Raw genomic sequence first — 18,333 nt, forward strand, 5'->3', positions numbered from 1 at the left:
TTTACAGCCCCAGCTGTGTGCCAGGCATGACGTTAGGTGCTGGGGGGTGGCAGGCAGACACTGATGCCCAGGGCACTGGGCAGGGGAAAAGTCAGTGGCCGCAGTGGAGGTGCAGGTGTCGGGTCCAGGGGGTAGATGAGGTCCACCAGGCAGGGAAGGGGTAGAAGGAGAAGCAGGTGGAAAGTCAAAGGAGGGTGTCAAACAGGAGGGTGTCCCCTGGGGGTGGCCGTCCCAGTGCCCCTTGGACCACGACCCACTATCTCCTTCCCAGGCCACAGAGAGGCTGGCATGGAGCGAGGAGTGGGGGGCCCGGACGGGCCTGTAGCCACTTCCCTCCAGGTGGACGCAGGGTTGGGGAGAGGGGGTTGGGCCGGGCTCCGCAGGACGAGGGGCAGGTTGGCGGCTGGACAGGTCGGGAGGAAGCTGCGTGCGGGGGATGGTGGCCGCGAGCCTGCAAGGAGGTGACTTGGGGTGCGGGTGCCACTCGGTTAAACCTCAGGGTGAGCCTGTGCGTGTGTGCTGTCCGGGTGGAAGGGAAGGAGGTGTGGGCCGAGTCGAGTGTGGGGTGGGCTCGGGCCCCCCCCACCGTGGGCGTGAGGGTCACCGCCGCCCAGAAGCCCCACAGGCCAGTGACCCAGGGCCCTTGGAGCCGAGGGCATTTGCGTGGAGCTCTCGCTCCTCCAGTACAAGCAGGTGCCCGGCGTCCGGTGCCCAGAAGATCTCGACAGCCCTCCCAGCCCCAGTGCCCGCCGGTCGCTGCCCAGTACCTGGGGCTTCGTGTCAGGAAGGCACCCCCCGCACGTGGCCTAACTTAAAATGACATGAGCCTCGGTCAGCCAGGAGCAAAGACGCCACCTGTCACCCCCGCCGTGCGCCCACCCCTTCCAACCCCGCGGGAGGCGCCTGCAGGAATCGCCAGGCGGAAGGGGCTGTTACTAATCAAAGGAAATCGTAATAAGCCGCATGCGGAGACGCTAGCTTCTCATCGTGAGCAGTTCTGGAATCTGCTAACTGCACACTGGCCTCGCCATCAGGAGCGGAGGGACCTGGGGCCCACAGACGGGAGCTGCCCTCAAACCTCCACCCACGGCCTTGTGGTCGGGAAGGAGGGTGTGCTCAGGACCCCGTACCCCTCCCCCTCCCCCCTCCAGGCTGTGTCAGGGGCCGTGGGACAGAGCGGGAGGAGGGAGCGTCCCCTGACCGAGGCCCCAGAAGGACAGTGAGATGCAGGAAGGCCCTGCCGGCCGTGTGGAACTCTGCTCCAGGGTAAGTAGTCAGGGCTCTTCCTCCCGCAGCACAACCTTGCTGCTCTGTACACAATGGACCTCAACCTCCCAGTCACCGGGCTCACCTCCTTCTTCCTCCCGTCCGACTACTGCTGACCCCGCGATGGGACCATTCTTACTGCTCGGCCCACCCACTGTCACCCCTGGGGTCAGAGGCACAGGTGGTCCTTGAATGTGGGCCACGGGTCTCCTCGCAAGGGGCATGGAGCGCACATGATTGTAAATTTCAGTAAGGATGAAACAGTACTGCAAACACTTCCGGGGACAAAGTCCAGTCTCGCCCAGAGGCCCTCCGTCTGCCCGTCTGTCCTCAAGGAGCCTAGAGTGTGCTGAGCGGGACCCATGCAGGCACACACAGAGTAGGCACTAGTGCAGACGCCGCTGGGCAACCCGTCGGGAGCTGCAGAGAGGGGCCAGCCTTCCAGCTTGGTGAGTGGGGGGCACGCTGAGAAGCACAGGCGGACCACTGGCAGCCCTGCCCCTCCTGGTAAAAGGCAGGAGTGTGCAGCAGGACCACGGAACTGGCCACGCACGGCTCCCCATGGAGGCCCCTGGGTCCGGGGCCGGGAGTCCCGCACCGCTAACTCTTGGTAGCCTTAGGGCAGCTGGGTCCAAGTGCCTTCCCTGCCCACACCCACCGCTGTCCCCAGAAGGCTCCGGAGCGTGGAGGACTGGGACCCCGCTCTCTCGGGGCTACAGGAATGCCATCCCGCCAGCCGTAATCCTGTTGCTGGGATACGAGCGAGGAGGAGACGCAACCCAGCACGACCTTCTCCAGATAGAATTGGATCCAAATCGCAGCGTCATGAGCTGATAGCACGAATAAAGGAGGAAGCTGTTCGCGGTGCCTCGCGCGGACATTCCTGTGGTGAGAGGGCCATTGCACCTGCTCAGGCCGCGAGCGCCAGCCCAGGGCGGAGCCAGCTGCGGGCTGTGCACAAAGGGGCTTTCATCTGAGGGGCCTCACGTCCTCGATTAGCGATGAGAGAGCTCAGAGGTGGAGGGGATGTGAATCGTGAGAGGGAAACTCCTGTGCCTGGTGCAACGTGAAGTCAGGGCAACCTGCACCAGTGCACCCACCTGGGGCCCAAGCAGGTGTGAGCTGCCACCCCCAACGCCGGAAGCCGGAGCCCCGCCTCCCATCATGAGCGTCCCCCCGCCTCACAGGCAGCCCCCGGCCCGGGAACGGCACAGGCCACGAAGCGGCACCTCGACCTGGCCTCGGGTGTGACGCAGGCCGGGGTGGAGGTGGTGTGGCTTCACCCGGGCCGACGCAACCACAACTTACAGGGGGACAGCTTTAGCTGAGAGCAGGTTACACCGCGGCCTGTGCGGTGTCTTCCCGCCCATGTCCTGGGTGAGCCGGGGCTCACGAAACGGCAGGGTCAGCATGTTGACCACTGAGAAGGAGCAGAGGGACGGCGGGGTGCAGGACGCACAGCCCAGACCCCTTGGGGGCAGCCGGGCCGGGACCCAGAGCCGTGAACCACAGGGGAGAACAAGGACACCCAAGAATGAGGCCGCAGGGACCCCAGGCCCCGGCACACGGAAGGGCGTGTGGGGGCATCTGGGGGGCTGGTTAACAGGCACAGGGAAAGGGAACACGGTGCCCCGAAGCTCGGGCAGTCACAGCGAGTGGCTGTCACCGCTGATAGGACGAAGTCCGCTCGGGACACCGCGGCACAAGGAAGGGGTCTCCGCGGATCCCACCCCCATCTCCGTGACCCGGGTCGCCAGAAGCTCAGGCCCAGGGCTGCCCTTTAAGAAGCGGTTCCCCAAACATGCATGTCCGGAGCCAGGGAAACAGGGGAGACTCCTTACCACTCGGAAAGGCCCTTTAGTAAAACCACATTGAGGCACGAGGGTTGTTTCTGTAGAAGAGAAGGGCAAAGGTCAAAGCAGACGCTTCCAAACACCTGAAGCTCAGTGAGACGGCGCCCCGGGAAGGGGCGAGCCTGGATCGTTCCCAAGGGATGCTCGCGTGTAACGGGAAACGAGGGTGGGGGCGGGGCTGGTCTCCAATCCAGTGGGCAGGTGAGGGCAGCGGCTTTAAAATTCAGCTGCCCACTGCCTACTAGCTAGTTAGGGTTCAGAGCCCAGCACAGCCTGCACTGAGACCTGGTGAGCAGGGTCTTCAGCTGGGACTAACAGACCCGGGTGACCAGCCACGATGGACGACGCTGCCACCAAAGGCCCTGGGTTTCTGAATCCAAGCAGAGACGTGCGCCCTGCCCCTCCTCTGTCCCATGACCCTGGGGAGGAGCTGCGCAGCATCCCCGCAGAGTCCCCTGAGGAAGTGACCTTTGGGCTGGGCCAGCCCTGGCCACTCCCGAGATGGCCTACAGAGGACCTGAGGTGGGGGGCCAGAGTCGGGGGATGGGAACAGAGCAAACTGCACCCAAGGGTCCTGGGCACGGCCCCCAACCGCTCCTGGCTGCCTACCACCCTGGGCTCCGTCTCTGGCCATCCAGAAGGTACAAAGCCAGGCCTGCAGGAGCCAGGCTGAGCTCTCAGCCACACGCCCTGCCCGACGTCCCTGCTCTCTCTGAGTGTGTGAGATCTGAGAAAGGCCCCTGTGCCGGAGGAGAGGTGACAACACCCAGTATGTGGGCAAATGAAGATGCAGTTTGCACGTCAGGAGCCACCTCACAGATGGGCCAGTGAAGCAAGTCTGGCCACCAGTTCCCACCGGCCATCGAGTCTCTTGGCACAGAAAACTGAAGGTCCATCTCAGATAACTGAAGGTCCACCTCAGATAACTGAAGGTCCACCCGGCATCCGGATAACTGAAGGTCCACCCAGCACCCAGATAATTGAAGGTCCACCTCAGATAACTGAAGGTCCGCCCAGCACCGGATAACTGAAGGTCCACCTCGGATAACTGAAGGTCCACCCGGCACCGGATAACTGAAGCTCCACCCCAGATAACTGAAGGTCCACCTCGGATAACTGAAGGTCCACCCAGCACCGGATAACTGAAGGTCCACCTCGGATAACTGAAGGTCCACCCGGCACCGGATAACTGAAGGTCCACCTCAGATAACTGAAGGTCCACCTCGGATAACTGAAGGTCCTCCCGGCACCGGATAACTGAAGGTCCACCTCGGATAACTGAAGGTCCACCTCAGATAACTGAAGGCCCACCCAGTCCCTGGATAACTGAAGGTCCACCCGGCGTCCAGATAACTGAAGGTCCACCTAGCACCCGGATAACTGAAGTCCACCTCAGATAACTGAAGGCCCACCCGGCACCTGGATAACTGAAGGTCCACCTCGCATCTGGATAACTGAAGGTCCACCTGACATCTGGATAATTGAAGGTCCACCCACCATCCGGATAACTGAAGGCCCACCCAGCATCCGGATAACTGAAGGTCCACCCAGCACTCAGATAACTGAAGGTCCAGCCAGTACCTAAGACGGCTGGAGGCTGACAGGCACTGGTACTGAGTACCGTCCACCTGCTCAGCAACTGGTCCGCCTTACTTTATAAACCCTTTCTGCGACACGCCAGGACACTGGGCAGAACTGGCGCTCGCTGGGAATGTGATCCTGTGCCATTTGCCTCATTCTCCAAAAACAGAACAGAGCAGGCTGCTGTCCAACCTTGTGGACGATAACACCCGCCCCTGCCCTGCGGGGGCCCTGCCGGAGACAGTCCCAGGACAGACCCACACACACAGTCCCCTTGCCCACAGGCCCGTCCAGGCACTCTCGAGCGGCCCGACGTCTGCCCCGGCCCCGCTCACCTGCCCTCTGTCCGCCCGCCTCCCTCCCCCGTTCAAGGCGCCACCCGAGGACACGCAGAGGTCATTCTAGGGCCTGAGAATGGGTCCCGCTGAGCTCTAAGAGGTTCCTAGGATGGGGGCCCCTCTAACCTCTCCACAGAGAGTCCCCAGCCCAGGGTGCTGGGTGCGCAGGACGGGGAGTCGACCCTCGGGACTTGGGGGTCAGGAAGGGCACTCAGGGGCCCTGTACAGGGCGTGGGTGTCCCAAGGCCTTCGAACGTATCAGAGGTTTCACACTGTGGAGAAGCAGCACTTTTCCAACGAGAGGATTTGCGTCACCACGACTCCACCCCTGCCACTGACCTAGCCACACACTGGCCAGTGTCCTGCAACTGCTGGAGCAAATGACCCCAAAGTCAGGGGCTGGAAACCACACGAGCTGCGCTCGTGTTCTGGAGGCCAGAGGCCTAAATCCCAGGTGTCGGCACGACTGTGCTCCTTTCCGGGGGCCCCAGGGAGGACCCGGTCCCCCGGTTCCAGCATCTAGAAGCCGCCTGTGTTCCTAGGCTCGTAGCCCCTTCCTGTATTCCAATCTCTCCCTCAACCTTTGCTTCCATCGCCACGTCTCCTTGTTCTGCCCTGACCCTCTGGCCTCCCCCATCCCTTCTTAGGACATGGGATTACACGTAGGCCCACCCGGATAATCCAGGGTTATCTCCACAGCTCACGAGCCTCATCCCACCCGAAGCCCTCTTTACCGCGTAAAGCAGCGTTCACGGCCCTGTGGATCAGGACGGCGAGGCCTTTGGGGCTGACATTCAGCAGACCATATGCCACGGGAAGAAAAAGTTTCAACGCTGGGAGGTGGGGCTGTCCAGGGTCTTAAATGGGGGGCAGTCAGGCGCTTGGGAGGCCAGCGCGCCGCCCAGGAGCGGGCGGTGGGGTGGGGATGTGTTCCCATCTGGGAAGCAGACCCGCTTGCGGCTGGCTCTCCGGGGGGCCCTGAGGCTTCGCACCCAGAGGGGCCGTCCACACAGGCCGGGAGTGGAGTCAGCAGGGAGGGCAGCCCGGGTCCGTTTAAGACGTCCCATTGCCCCCACATTGACAGTAAAGGCTGCGCTGGAACGGGTGCTTTTTCCTTCTGGTTTCTGAGCCTCCACGGCATTCTTGACTATTGCCACAATATAAGGTCACGAAAGAAGGAACAGCAGAGCATCGCAGATTCTGAGTCAGCGCCAGCCGGGCCCGAGTCCCCTGGGGATGGAGGCCCACGTTAGCCAGAAAACAGGAAGGTCCTGGCTGCCCCAAGGACACCGGTGACCTGGAACAAGATGGGTCCCCCGGTGCCACGGGGGACAAGGCCAAGATGGGAGGACCCAAGACAAGCAGAGGTCGCTGCCAACACTACCCGCCGGTGCGGAAGCATGGCAAGCCCGCAACCCTGGGTCAGCCTTGGGGAAGTGAGGAGAAGCGAGCCAGAAAGTGACAGCCGGAAGCTTGAAGTGGGGCAGGAGGGCCGGGCCCTGCAGGGGCATCTGGGCTCAGAAAGGGCCGTCCTCTCCTCCAGGGGCCAAGAGGACAGGAGCAGAGGTGGCTCAGGGCCAGGTGTGGACACGCCCAGGGCGGCAGAAGGAAAGCTGTCTCGTTGAAATGATCATTTATGGTAGAAAAAGCCTGTCCCCATGGCTGGCTGCGCCCTCTCCCGGGGGGCCTGCCTTTCAAAGCCCTCGGCCGTGTGTGGAGGGGAAGGAGGGTCTGAGCTGGGCCTGTGGGCGGTGCCTGGCGGCCTGGGGTAGAGCCGCTGGCGAGGGAGCAGGTCTAGCCCAGGTGGGGAGACCCCGAAGGTGAGCGTGCACGGGATCAAGGGTGGCTTCGCTTCGTTCTGGTTGGAAGGCTGGGGTTACAGAGGACAGAAAGGACGCCGCCCCGTCTGTTGTCCTCTGAGCAAGCACTGCCCGGACGACAGACGCCCCATCAGGCTGAGCTCAGATTCCCAGCACAGACGGGGCCTCAATGCGGGAAGCCCAGGAAGCGGCCTGGCTGCACAGAGCAAGAGGCTCCGTGGAAGCTCAGTGGGAGAGATTTTCGAACTACAGCAGCCTCGGGACAAGATCCAACAGGCAGAGGCAGGTCTGCCATCCCGGGATCACCCCCACGGGACACGTGGGTGGGCGAGACCACGCGGGCGCCCAGGCCCAGAACACTTGCAGGACTTCGGAGCGGCGGGCGTGAGTGGGCCGCTTTGTCTAAAACACACGATGGTCTTAGCAGGCGCAGCCCACGGCCAAGTAAGAAGCACAAAAACTGTTCCGGTCACGAGGACCCACTTCCTGCTCTTGGCGCTCACCAGGCCCTCCTTCCAGGCCCCGCCCTGACGGGTGGCTTAGGCCATCCCCGACGGTGTCCCCAGAGCCCAAGGAGGAGTTGTCAGGACACATCCCAGGAAGCTCCCTGCAGGAATGCCCTATTCAGTCCCACAGAGCCCCACTGCCCTCCCCACTTTACAGACCAGAGGCCCAGAGACGGTGAGGGATCTGCCAAAGGTCACACAGCGCTCAGAAGCAAAACTGGAGCCAAAACCTGAAGCCTGGGCTCTCAACCCACATGGCAGATGGCGTCCCATCCACAAACACAAAGTGGCCAGCCAGGCTGCCGGCCAGCGGCAATAGACCACGATTCAGTGACTCCATACTTGTTTTCTGCAAGCACTAGCTCTAACTCCACGCCCACCAAACCGAGTAAAGAAACTAAGAGCCACATGCAGCACGTGGCCCCCCAGCACTCCGCCTGCTGGCGCGCGCAGTTTCCCTCTCTGAATTCTCACGACCCCCGCGTCACCCCTGCAACGCAGATAAGCCCAGGCCGCTGTCCCTGAGCCGTGATCGTCACGCGTGTCCTACCTCTACAGGAAAAGGCCATAAAAATAAAGGAAAAAAACAACACCCTGCTTTCAGAAATTTCACGTTCCCAATTAAAGCCCGCCCACACACTAGAAAATATGCCCAATGTGCCCCCCAGGAGGTGACACCACAGGCAGGCGTGACAAGGAGGATGGCAGCACAGACAGAGGATGGGTGTCAGAGCAGAAGGAGAGAGCCAGGCCAAGGGACACTCCAGAACCTGCGCCCTCGCTGGACGGAAGCTCACAGAATAGAGCACGGAGTGGTATTTCTCCATCTATCAGATTAGCAGGATTTTCAAAGTGACAGTGCCCAGCCCTGGCGGTTTGGACTGAAAAGCTGCACGGAACTAATATCCATCCGGAGGGATGTCCACCACCTCCCGAAGGTCCCACACACAGCCCCCTCCGCACTCAGCCCCAGCACTGCCATGGGGCCTCCCCAGATAAGAGCCCAGACCCCAGAGTGGATGCTCTCGGCCTGCTGGGGAGACAACGGTCACCCAGGGGCACTGCTGTGCACCTTCCTGTTTGGGGCAGGCAGGGCGCAAACAGAGGTGCTCAAAGATGACTCAGGAAAGAGGAAGTTAATGGGCCAAGGGGCCAGGTGGCTGGGTTCACCACCCACCGCCTCCCAGCCCCGGACCAGCCGGGGCGAGAGGAGGGCCTTCCCAAGTTCTCCTCTAACGCGAACCCCGACCCCCGGCCCCAGATGCAGAAGCCCCAGCTTGGAAGAGACCCTGGCTCCACGGGCCAACGGGCTGGTCCAGGGGAGCTCAGGGGCAGGCAGGGCCACCTCAGGGGCTCAGGCCCACCCTGCATTAGAACATCACCCCCTCTTCCCATGGCCCCGCCCTCCCGACTGCAAGGGGAGGGGGAGAATCTTCCCGCGTCACACTGTCAAAGCAGCCTCATCCACACAGATCACCGTTTCCCTTCCGCGATGACGTCCCCTGGTTGCCTAAATGGAAACAGGGAAGAAAGGTGTCCCTTCGCCCTACAGGCCGTGGGGGCTCTGGACTCGGGCCCCAGCAGAGATGCATTCGGCCTCCAGCTCCCAGCAGCTGGGTCGGTGCTCTTCCCCGGGCCCTCCCCGTTCCCAGGACGAGAGAAGCTTACTTTTTCGCACGGTGGGCACCAAGATGCGGTTCAACCGCTGCTGGGACGTGCCCTCCAGGCACCGCTTTCACATCGGCTCAAGTCTCCCCAAAGCAGAAGGGCGCCTCTCGTGCTAAGAACAGCCTGTGCCAGCAGGTTCTGTGCCAACAGGAGACCCAGCTGCCGGAGCCTGGTACCGTCTCCAAGATTTCTGAGCTTGGATGCAAAACAAGGAGGCCTGACCGTGCCTAATTCTGAATCTACTCAAGGAACAGTGCAAAAAGTAGAAACGAGGACTTCGGACCAAAATTACATGGATGACTGAATGAATAAAAACATAAATCAGTAACACGCAGTATCTGCAGATGTTCCGTCCGGGCTCCACGGAAACCACCACCACCACCAATCCGTCAAAAGCACGTACGTGGTCTCTGCAGTTTCCATTCAGGCCCTGCCACTGTAACCCACCACCAAGCTCTGGTCACACAGGCTCCATCCCCTCGCCCTGCGGCCTCCTCCCTGAGCCTCTGGCTCTGGTCTCATGTCCTTTGTGGGGAAACACCCTGTCAAGGTCAACCGTGACCCGTGGCCAGTGCCTGGGCCAGCTGGACCCACCACAGAGTCTCTTGGTCTTCCAGAAACCAAGGGTGGCCAAGAGCCCCACCCATCACCCCAGCTCAGCGCTGGGTGCCCCTGCCCTGTGCCACCGGCCTCGTCACGGTGCGCCAGCCCGGGAATGTCCCCGTCTGCCAGCATGGAATTCCAGAAAGGTGTACCGGCCTGTGAACAAGTCCTCCTTCCTGGGCACTCGCTGAAGACAGCCAGGAGGCCGTGCCGGGACTTGTCTCCTCTGCCAGAGAAGCTGGGGCGGGGGTAGGACACGCCCCTGCAGGTTGGCAGGCGGAGCACAGACACTGCCCTGCGGCCCCCAAATTTCGTCTGACTCAGCGCATCCGTGATCTAAAGCTCCTTCTGACAGCCGTTCTGCACGGCCCAGACCCGCCAATCGAAAACATGACCCCAGGGGCCAGCCCAAGTCACCCAGCCACACCCTGCCGGCACCGGGCAGTGCTGGGGAGCGGGACAGAGAAAGCTCCCCGTCTCCACCAAGCATCGCCAAGGGATGCAGTGGACGGTGCGAGGTCCCGGACGTGTGTTGAGATTCCACGAGCAGCATCGAACACCAGGCACGTCACACACGGGCGCTGTGAGGGGCTTCACAACGCAACCACCTGCCGCTAGGGGCACCCAGAAGGGGGAAGGGGCTGTCCCCGCCCCGGGTTAGAGCAGGACACCAAGGCAGCGCCCACTGCCCCAGTGCTCCTCCCAGGACTGGCGGGGGGCAGGGAGGGGCTCAGAGGCCCAGGCCTTCCTGGGAAGGAGCCGGGGCTGGCAGAGAGCTCATCGCAGACCCTAAGCCATCAGGGATGGGAGGCGTGGGGGCCAGAGAAGCCACGTGACCTGGCGAGGGAGCAGAGCTGTGGGGACCCAGGGCGCACTGCAGGCACCTCCCACAACGCTCTCACTGTCCTGGGCCCCTGCCGTCAAAATGTATCAAATGCAATCATCTTATGAGCGTGCCAAACATCTATTTTCATTTTCCCAATAATTTATCCCTCCCTCCCGCCAACAGCATGAGGTTTCGGGTAGTTTCACATGTCACATCCTGCAATGTCCACCTTCTACCCACCTCCAGCACGAGGTTTCGGGTAGTTTCACACGTCACATCCTGCAACGTCCACCTTCTACCCACCTCCAGCATGAGGTTTCGGGTAGTTTCACACGTCACATCCTGCAACGTCCACCTTCTACCCACCTCCAGCATGAGGTTTCGGGTAGTTTCACACGTCACATCCTGCAACGTCCACCTTCTACCCACCTCCAGCATGAGGTTTCAGGTAGTTTCACATGTCACATCCTGCGATGTCCACCTTCTACCCACCTCCAGCATGAGGTTTCGGGTAGTTTCACATGTCACATCCTGCAACGTCCACCTTCTACCCACCTCCAGCATGAGGTTTCGGGTAGTTTCACACGTCACATCCTGCAACGTCCACCTTCTACCCAGACGTCCGTCAGTTGGTGCCTGGCCAGCTGTGCTCTGGGGAGAGGGGCCGCCGTTTCGGGGTTCTCTGTCAGATGACAGCTAACCCAGAGCCTCCAAGCCTCCGAGCAGAGACTAGAGTGTACCATCTGTGGTCCGACCCTCGCCGGCACGGGGTGGGGGGGGCACGCCTCGCCCAGGACTGCAGACGGGCCTGTGCCGTGGGGCATAGACCAGCCACCGCAGACAGCCGGGCCTGGGGGCTGACCAGCCACGGCTGCAGCAAGACCGCTTGCCCCTCACCCACCCCTCCACTGACCGGCCCTTCCCCGCAGTGCTCAGGCCACGAGAGAAGGAAGTCCGCTGGCCGTCGTGTCAGAAGACGGGTCTTGTCCCATTCCGTCACCCACGGAGCGCCAGGATGTTTTCAACAACCCAGCTGAAGACAGACCAGGCACTCTGGTGGGGAGAGCGAGCGTGTGCATGGCTGTGCACGTGTGTACATCTGTGTGTGCACATGTGTGTGTGTGTGTGTGCACGTGTGTGTGTGCAGTCACTGAGCGCACGCGCACCTGCATTTTCAGCGTGAAGCAGGGCGGGTGGGGCCGGCTCTCTAGGCCCCTCGAGCTCTGGACAGCTCAGGAGTCAGTTTCCCTCCTTCTAGGTTTCTTTGCAGGGACTTTCCCCTCCTCCTTCTTCTAAAGGAAAACAAGAGCGCCTTGAAAAACAAGTTCTGCTGAAATTCAAGACTACCTCAGAGGTCTTATTCCTGAACCCTGAAGACTCCCCACCTGTGCTGCCCCTCCAAACGAGCCTGCCTTGGACAAAAGTGCCTTCCCTCCGCTTAGATCCCTTACCCGGGTGCCTGTGAACCCCAGGATGACAGACACCCCCGGACTCGGGGACCCACAGGGTCTTGGCCGTGTCCTGTCAAGTCTAAACCCTGCAGGCCCACCCAGGGAGCTGGGGGGAGGGAGGGCCACGGCCATCGACGGAGACCTGGACCCACTGATGGACCCTAGTGGTGAGAAAGGGTGGGACACGCGGCTCTGGGGGTGGGGGTGTGCGGGGAGCTGACAGAGCCTGAGCGCGAAGTCCCCTGTGGGAGGGGCCGGAGACAAGGCGACTCAAAGCCCAGGGCTCTGGCGTGGCCACAGGCAGCCTGCAAGTGTCCACAGGGCGAGGTCCTCCTTCCTCGGCCCTGAAGGATGACCCACGGGCAGACGCCACCTTGGCACGTGTGACTCCGGTACTTCCTCCGGAAGCGGGGACCGCAGGTAGCGCGGAGCCCCCAGGCTCGTGAGCCCGCCCAGCCAAGGTCCCACCAGGTCTCTGGCTCTGGGGGGAAACACACGATGCCATTCAAGAGCATCAGAATGACAGCGACCAAAAGCTTAAACAAAACAGCAAAAGTCGCCATTTATTTATTTTTTTTGGTCAAGTACAGCACAGAGACAGACGGGAAAATGCATCATTTGGGGTCAGAAAAAATGTTCAAATCGGCAAACGGGGCTTAAGTTTTTGACTCCCAAGGGTAATTCTGAAGCGTTTCTAGAACAAATTGAGCCCCTGCTAAGTCAGGCGTTCACATACCTTTGCTCTTCTCCAACATCTAGAGGGGCAATTATGATCCCATTCCAAGGGGACTTGGTCCCAGCAGGGAAAGGAGCCTGTGTTCTCCCAGCACGGGGGAGGGGTGGGCGGCACATAAGCCCCGCTGAGGCTGGTTCCTGCTTTTATGCTCCAGGGAACAAGAGCACGTTCTGTTAGGCACCTCGCAAGGGGCTCCCTTCCTCCGGCGACCTGAGACCACGGCAAACCCACTGCAGCCACACGGCGGGACACAAGATAAAGCACACCATTTCTCGGGCTTCCCTGGTGGCGCAGTGGTTAAGAATCCGCCTGCCAATGCAGGGGACACGGGTTCGAGCCCTGGTCCGGGAAGATCCCACATGCCGCGGAGCGACTAAGCCCGTGCGCCACAACTACTGAGCCTGCGCTCTAGAGTCCGCGAGCCACAGCTACTGAGCCCGCATGCGACAACTACTGAAGCCCGTCTGCCTACAGCCCCTGCTCCGCAACAAGAGAAGCCACCGCAATGAGAAGCCCGTGCACTGCAAGGAAGAGTAGCCCCCGCTCACCGCAACTAGAGAAAGCCCGCACGCAGCAACAAAGATCCAATGCAGTCAAAAATAAATACATAAAATAAATAAATTGAAAAAAAAAACCCACCATTTCTTGAACCGTCACTCTGCCACCCACCGCCCCCAGAGCCTGCATTAACTTGAACACCTAGAGATCTCATCTCACCCAAGCTCCCGAACACAGCATTTTATTTTTTCTTCTCTGAGGCTCAAAGTCAACACCCTTGACTTCCTCTCCCTGATTACAAAGTTTCACAAGCTGGACTGTGGATGCCTCAGTGTCCTTCCCTTTCCCGACTAGACATAATCATAAAAGAGCCTTCAGGCTTACACATTCCTGCACATGTCTGAGGGGATGGCCCCTGAAGCCACGATGTGGTCCCGGGCAGTCATAAGAACCCCAGGAACCCCGGGGACCACAGAACCCTATAAGGACACACACTCCCTAAACGCCGCCCACCCCCGCCCCCAGAGTTAACCCGAATCCTGAGGAGTTATCTGCTACACTACAGACAGGTGCTTTCCGCACATCTATTTACAAAGTGATTCCTTTTTAAAAGGTCTGTGCTGCCCTTTAACCTGATGACCAAGCCGACTGGAAACAATGAAACAAATTACTATGGCTCTCCCCCCAGGACACTTCCCTCCAGCGACACCCCCGCCCCCCCCAGCTGTGGCAGCAGGTGACCGCTGTGTTGACCACAGCGAGCACTGTGGCCGCGGGGAGCCGGCTGCCCGGGACGGATGTCAGGGCAGGCTGTCTATTTCCACCTGTGATAAAGCACCTACGCTTTGGGGGCGGGGGCGGGGGCTCCCCTCGGGCCTGGCACCTCCACCGGCTCCTCCCGGGCCTTTGCTGGACCGGTTGGGAAGAGGACCTGGGCCGCCACGTGGTTGGGAATGGGGTCCCAGGAGCTGGGGGCAGAGGAAGTTTCAGCGCGGTCAGAACGGCCTTCCCGACCACAGTTTGCGGTCCACGCGGGAGCAGCGGCGGCCGGGCGCCGCCAAACAACGGACCCCTGCGCATTGTTCTCCCGGCGGCTGCTCTGCGCTCGGCCGCATCAAAGGGACCGCGCGCAACCCGACACCGCGGCGGACGCGGGGGCAGAGGCCTGGCGGCCAGGGCGGCGCACAAAGGCTGGCCCTGGGGAAACCTGGGCAGTTTTGCCTCAACAGGTTAGAAACAACACGGCTGCGCCCCGCACCGCACTGTCCTCCCCGAGACCTGCTGGACTCCGCGCGCGGTTACGCTGGGGCCCAGAGGCGCTGGGAGGCACCAAGCCGGTGACGGCGACACAGGCCCGCGGTCAGGCTTCGGATGCCCGGGCGTCTCCGAGCCACCGCGCGTCTAACGGCCGTCACCACGACCTCGGCTCCGGGACCTCACTGGCCCTCGGCCCGCAGCGCTGTCCGTCGAGCGCACCAACTTCCCCGCAGAGTCGCCGAAGTTTGGTCACGACACGAGGTTCTCAGGACGCAGCTGGCCCGCACCATCCCCAGCCCGACCCGCTCCCCGAGTCTCGGGAGCGCCCAGGTGGCGCGAAACCCCGCAGTCGAGGAATGAATGGCCGTCGCGGGACGCTCGGGCACACGGCCCCGGCCCGACTCCGTCCACCCACCGACCGCCGCCCGCGGGCCACCTGCGCGCGTGGGTAGAGCCGGGGCCGCCTCCCGGGACCGAAGCCGAGACGTACTGGGGTGAGGACGTCGCCGCCTGGGACCTGCCAGAGACCCGCACAAAGTGCGGCCGGAGGCGGGCGGGCCAGGTGCGAGCACTCTCGCGTCCCCGCTGGTCTTACCTGGCTCTGCGGACGCCGCGCTGACCCCAAGCAGCAGGACCACGGGGGCGAGCAAGTCCAGGAGGCGCCGCCGCCGCGGTCGCAGCCAGGGCCACCTGTGGGCACAGGCCACACGTTAGGGTAGCGCGCGCGCCCCCGTCCCCCGCCCGTGAGCCCCCGCTGCCCCCTCCCGTCCTCGGCACTGCGCGGCCCGCACCTCGGCGCCATGCTAGGCGGGCCGGACCGTCTGTGTCGCGGGATGCTGCGCCTCCGCCGCGGTGCCCCGGCTCGGCCGGCCGCGCTCTGACCGCCGCCGGGACCAGGCGGAGGGCGGGCGGGCGGGGCGGAGCTGGTCAGGGGGCAGGACGGGCCAGGGCAGTGGGCGGGAAGGGGGCCGGGCAGGGGGCAGGGCCTGGCGCGGAGTAAACCCTGCGCGGAGCCGGGTGCGGATCCGGAACCCGACCATGGGCCGCTCCCCGGGTCCTAGCACCCCTGCGTTGCAGCCGCAATGTTTCTCCCCCGACCCCCAGTACCCAGGCAGCGTGGCCGGCCCAAGCCCCCGCCTCAGGAAAAGCTGCCCCAGCCGCTGCCCAAGGCGTCACCTGAGGTCTCGGGCTGCAAACCGGGGCAAGGTCCAGGGACACGCAGTGTGTCCAGCCCGGCGTCTCTTTGGGAAGGTGACCGTAACCAGGGGATTCGTCCTCAGGCCCCGAGTCCGATGGGGCAGCAGGAAGGCGGGCGATTTAAACAAAGAAGTTCCTCGCCGGGGGCGACGGATGGAGGAAAGGGGAGCCGGGCTTCCCCTGCCCAGCCTCGTGGGCGCCGTGGCCGCGTCGTGGCGGCCCATCAGGCCTCGCTGCTTCCACGGGCTTGGGGCCCAGGAGGGTCGCGTTCCCCACGGCCCACTCCCTACGTTGTGCGCACTCCTGAAACCCCCCAGGGGATGGGCCCTGCGCCCCTGCCTCCGAGACCTGGCCCAGGAGGCCCCTCCCCCTGCTGGAGGTCCAGCTGCGCCCCCCCCCCACCCCGCCACCCCGCAGCTCTGGGAGTTCTGTTCTGTCCGGCCCTTTCCATTTCCGCAGGCCACTGCTCCCCACCCCCCAGCTGACCGCCTGACCTCAGGTCCCAGCTCCTTCCTCCAGGCAGCTGTGAAAGGGGTCCACTCCTCAGACCACCCACGGCCTCTCCAGGCAGCCAGAGCCCCTCACATCGACTCTTAAAGGAAACTCGCATTTCCCTGGATCTGGTCCCCTCACGGTTTGCAGGAAAAGGAGCCCCAGTGCCGTCAAAACCAAGGGTCCCAGTGCCATCGCCCTTGCTCAGTGTCTCTGCTAAACCCTCTAGATGCACCTCCCTCCTTCCCCACTGTCACCTCCCGATCCGGGTTCATCTCCTGCCTGACCCCTGAGCAGTGTCTGTAGCCTAGACTCTGGGCCTCTCCACACCCCTCTCCTACCACCCCCCCCAAGGCATCCTGCTGGGTACTCCCTGCGGCACTGGCACCACCGACCTCACCCTCTCCTGGCCTAGAGACCAAGCCCCTGGCCTGGTCCAAGCCACGCGCCCTGCAGGCACCTCTCGTATCTACCCATCCTCCACCACCACCTCCCTGGGCCTCGGCCAGCGGGCTTCTCCAGGACCCTCCTGACGGCGGCTCGCAGCCCCTCCCTCTGCCCCTGCTGGCTCTCCAGCCTAAGCAGAGGGCCTGCTGGGATTCCAATCCCATCGCGTCACCCTCCCTCCCCTGTCTGCTTTAGTCTTCAAAGGCGGATGGAGGCTGCCCTGCACCCCAGGCCCTGCCTGCCCCATCTTGCAGTGCCCGTCCACCTGCTCGCTTCTCCTTCCTCACCTGACTTCGAACTTCCAGGTTCAGTGAAAAGTGTGCTCATGGCCCATGGCGAGGAGAGAAAGCAACTTAGAGGATTGTGACCTCATTTTTAAAAAGTGAAGGAGAACAGCCTTGCATAGAAATGCAAAACTTTTTGTATATGTGGATGGAGGGGTGGGGTGGGGTCCACGTGCTCTGTGTGTCTGCCCACGGGTCTGTGTGAAGGGGATGCATGAGTCTGTGATGGAGCTGTTCCTGAGACTGTGTGTGGTGTGTGTGTGTGTGTCTGTTACCGAACCAAACTTGGGTCTGCTGGCCCAGTTGCAGCAAAGCCAACTTACCGACACTGGGTTGTGGTGAAGGACAGTACGGCATTTATTACTGCAGGCACCAGGCAAGGGGACCCGTCGGCTCATGTTCAAAAGACCCAAACTCCCTGATGGCTTTCAGGGAAGGCAGCGTTAGGGGTGAGGGCTGCAGCTCATGGACTTTCTTCTGATTGGCTGGTAGGGAGGTCATCAGGAGTCAGTATCATCAACCATCTGGTTCCAACCGGTCTGGGGTCTGCATGCTGTGGTCAGCATGTGGTCCCCATCCTCCTCCTGGGTGAGCGTCTTAGTTTCCGCAGAGCAGCTCAGAGATGTGCATCCGGTTGCTGCGTGTATCCCTTGAGGAGGCGCTAGGACTCGCTTGATCGCTGACTATGGTTGAAGCCATCATTGCTGCTCTGGGTTGACTGCTTCTCCTTTGCTTCTGGTTCCCTTACTTCTCTAATTAGTAACTGCTTGAGTCTGCTCTCTGGACCTCAGGGAAGGCCTAGGAGACTAAAGCTTTTTTACAAACAAGAAATGGGGGACACGGAGGGGCTTTTGTACCCGGGGGGCCCTGCAGGATCCTGCTCGGTTTCAGTGTGTCATGCCCCTGTGTGTGTGGTGTGCTCCTGTGTGTGGTAGGCATGTCCTGGGTCCTGACAGTGTTCCTTCCTGTGCCTTGTGGCCCGTCTGTCCATCTGTCCATGGGCTGCGGCCCTGCTCCACGGTCAGGAAGCTGAAGGGGGGGGGGCTTTTCAACCTCTTCCCTCTCCCCTGCCCTCCCAAACCAGCCCAATGGGCCTGACTGTGGGCTTGGGAAGGAGAGGCTGGGCCAGGCGGGCAGTGCTGTGTCCCTGCCCACACCGGGGCCTGGGATTTACCCTCTCTCTCCTCTCTCAGGTTGGGAGCCCCACAGCAGGGGCGAGCCCACCTTTCTGGGCTTTGGGGGGAGGGAGGGCCAGCTTCAAGGGGCATTCTATGTCATGAAAAGTGCTACAACGAAAAAAAATAGAAAAGTAAGACTTTTTACCGTGAAACACTATGATTGCTGAACTTGTATCTGTGAAAGTACGTATCTTATACTCATTTTTTTCACTGAACGTCTTATTGCAGACTCACTGCTATGTGTCTCCACAGTTCCCATGGCTTTCTCATCTTTTTCTTATTAGAGTTTTATTTTTTCTTTTATATCCACAAGTAATATGTGATCACTGTGG

At 61.8% G+C, this 18,333-nt stretch overlaps 1 protein-coding gene across 3 annotated transcripts in view; it reads right to left on the reverse strand.

The window, feature by feature from the left end:
* Window positions 1-15,289, reverse strand: part of COL18A1 (collagen type XVIII alpha 1 chain) — a 97,557-nt gene extending 82,268 nt beyond the window's left edge. For 2 of the 3 annotated variants that reach the window (XM_060297685.2, XM_030835623.3), the window contains exons 1-2: window positions 15,195-15,289; window positions 14,999-15,093 (exon numbers count right to left, since the gene is read on the reverse strand). In XM_060297685.2, the coding sequence (XP_060153668.1) occupies window positions 14,999-15,093; window positions 15,195-15,205 (106 nt within the window). In that variant the 5' untranslated portion in view covers window positions 15,206-15,289. Of the gene's footprint in view, window positions 1-9,032; window positions 9,134-14,998; window positions 15,094-15,194 lie in introns of those variants that run through there. The other variant, XM_060297686.2, reaches the window with a different exon arrangement.
* Between the last annotated feature and the right edge of the window lie 3,044 nt (window positions 15,290-18,333).

The sequence above is a fragment of the Globicephala melas genome, chromosome 4, assembly GCF_963455315.2.
Source record: "Globicephala melas chromosome 4, mGloMel1.2, whole genome shotgun sequence".
Lineage (NCBI taxonomy): Eukaryota > Metazoa > Chordata > Mammalia > Artiodactyla > Delphinidae > Globicephala > Globicephala melas.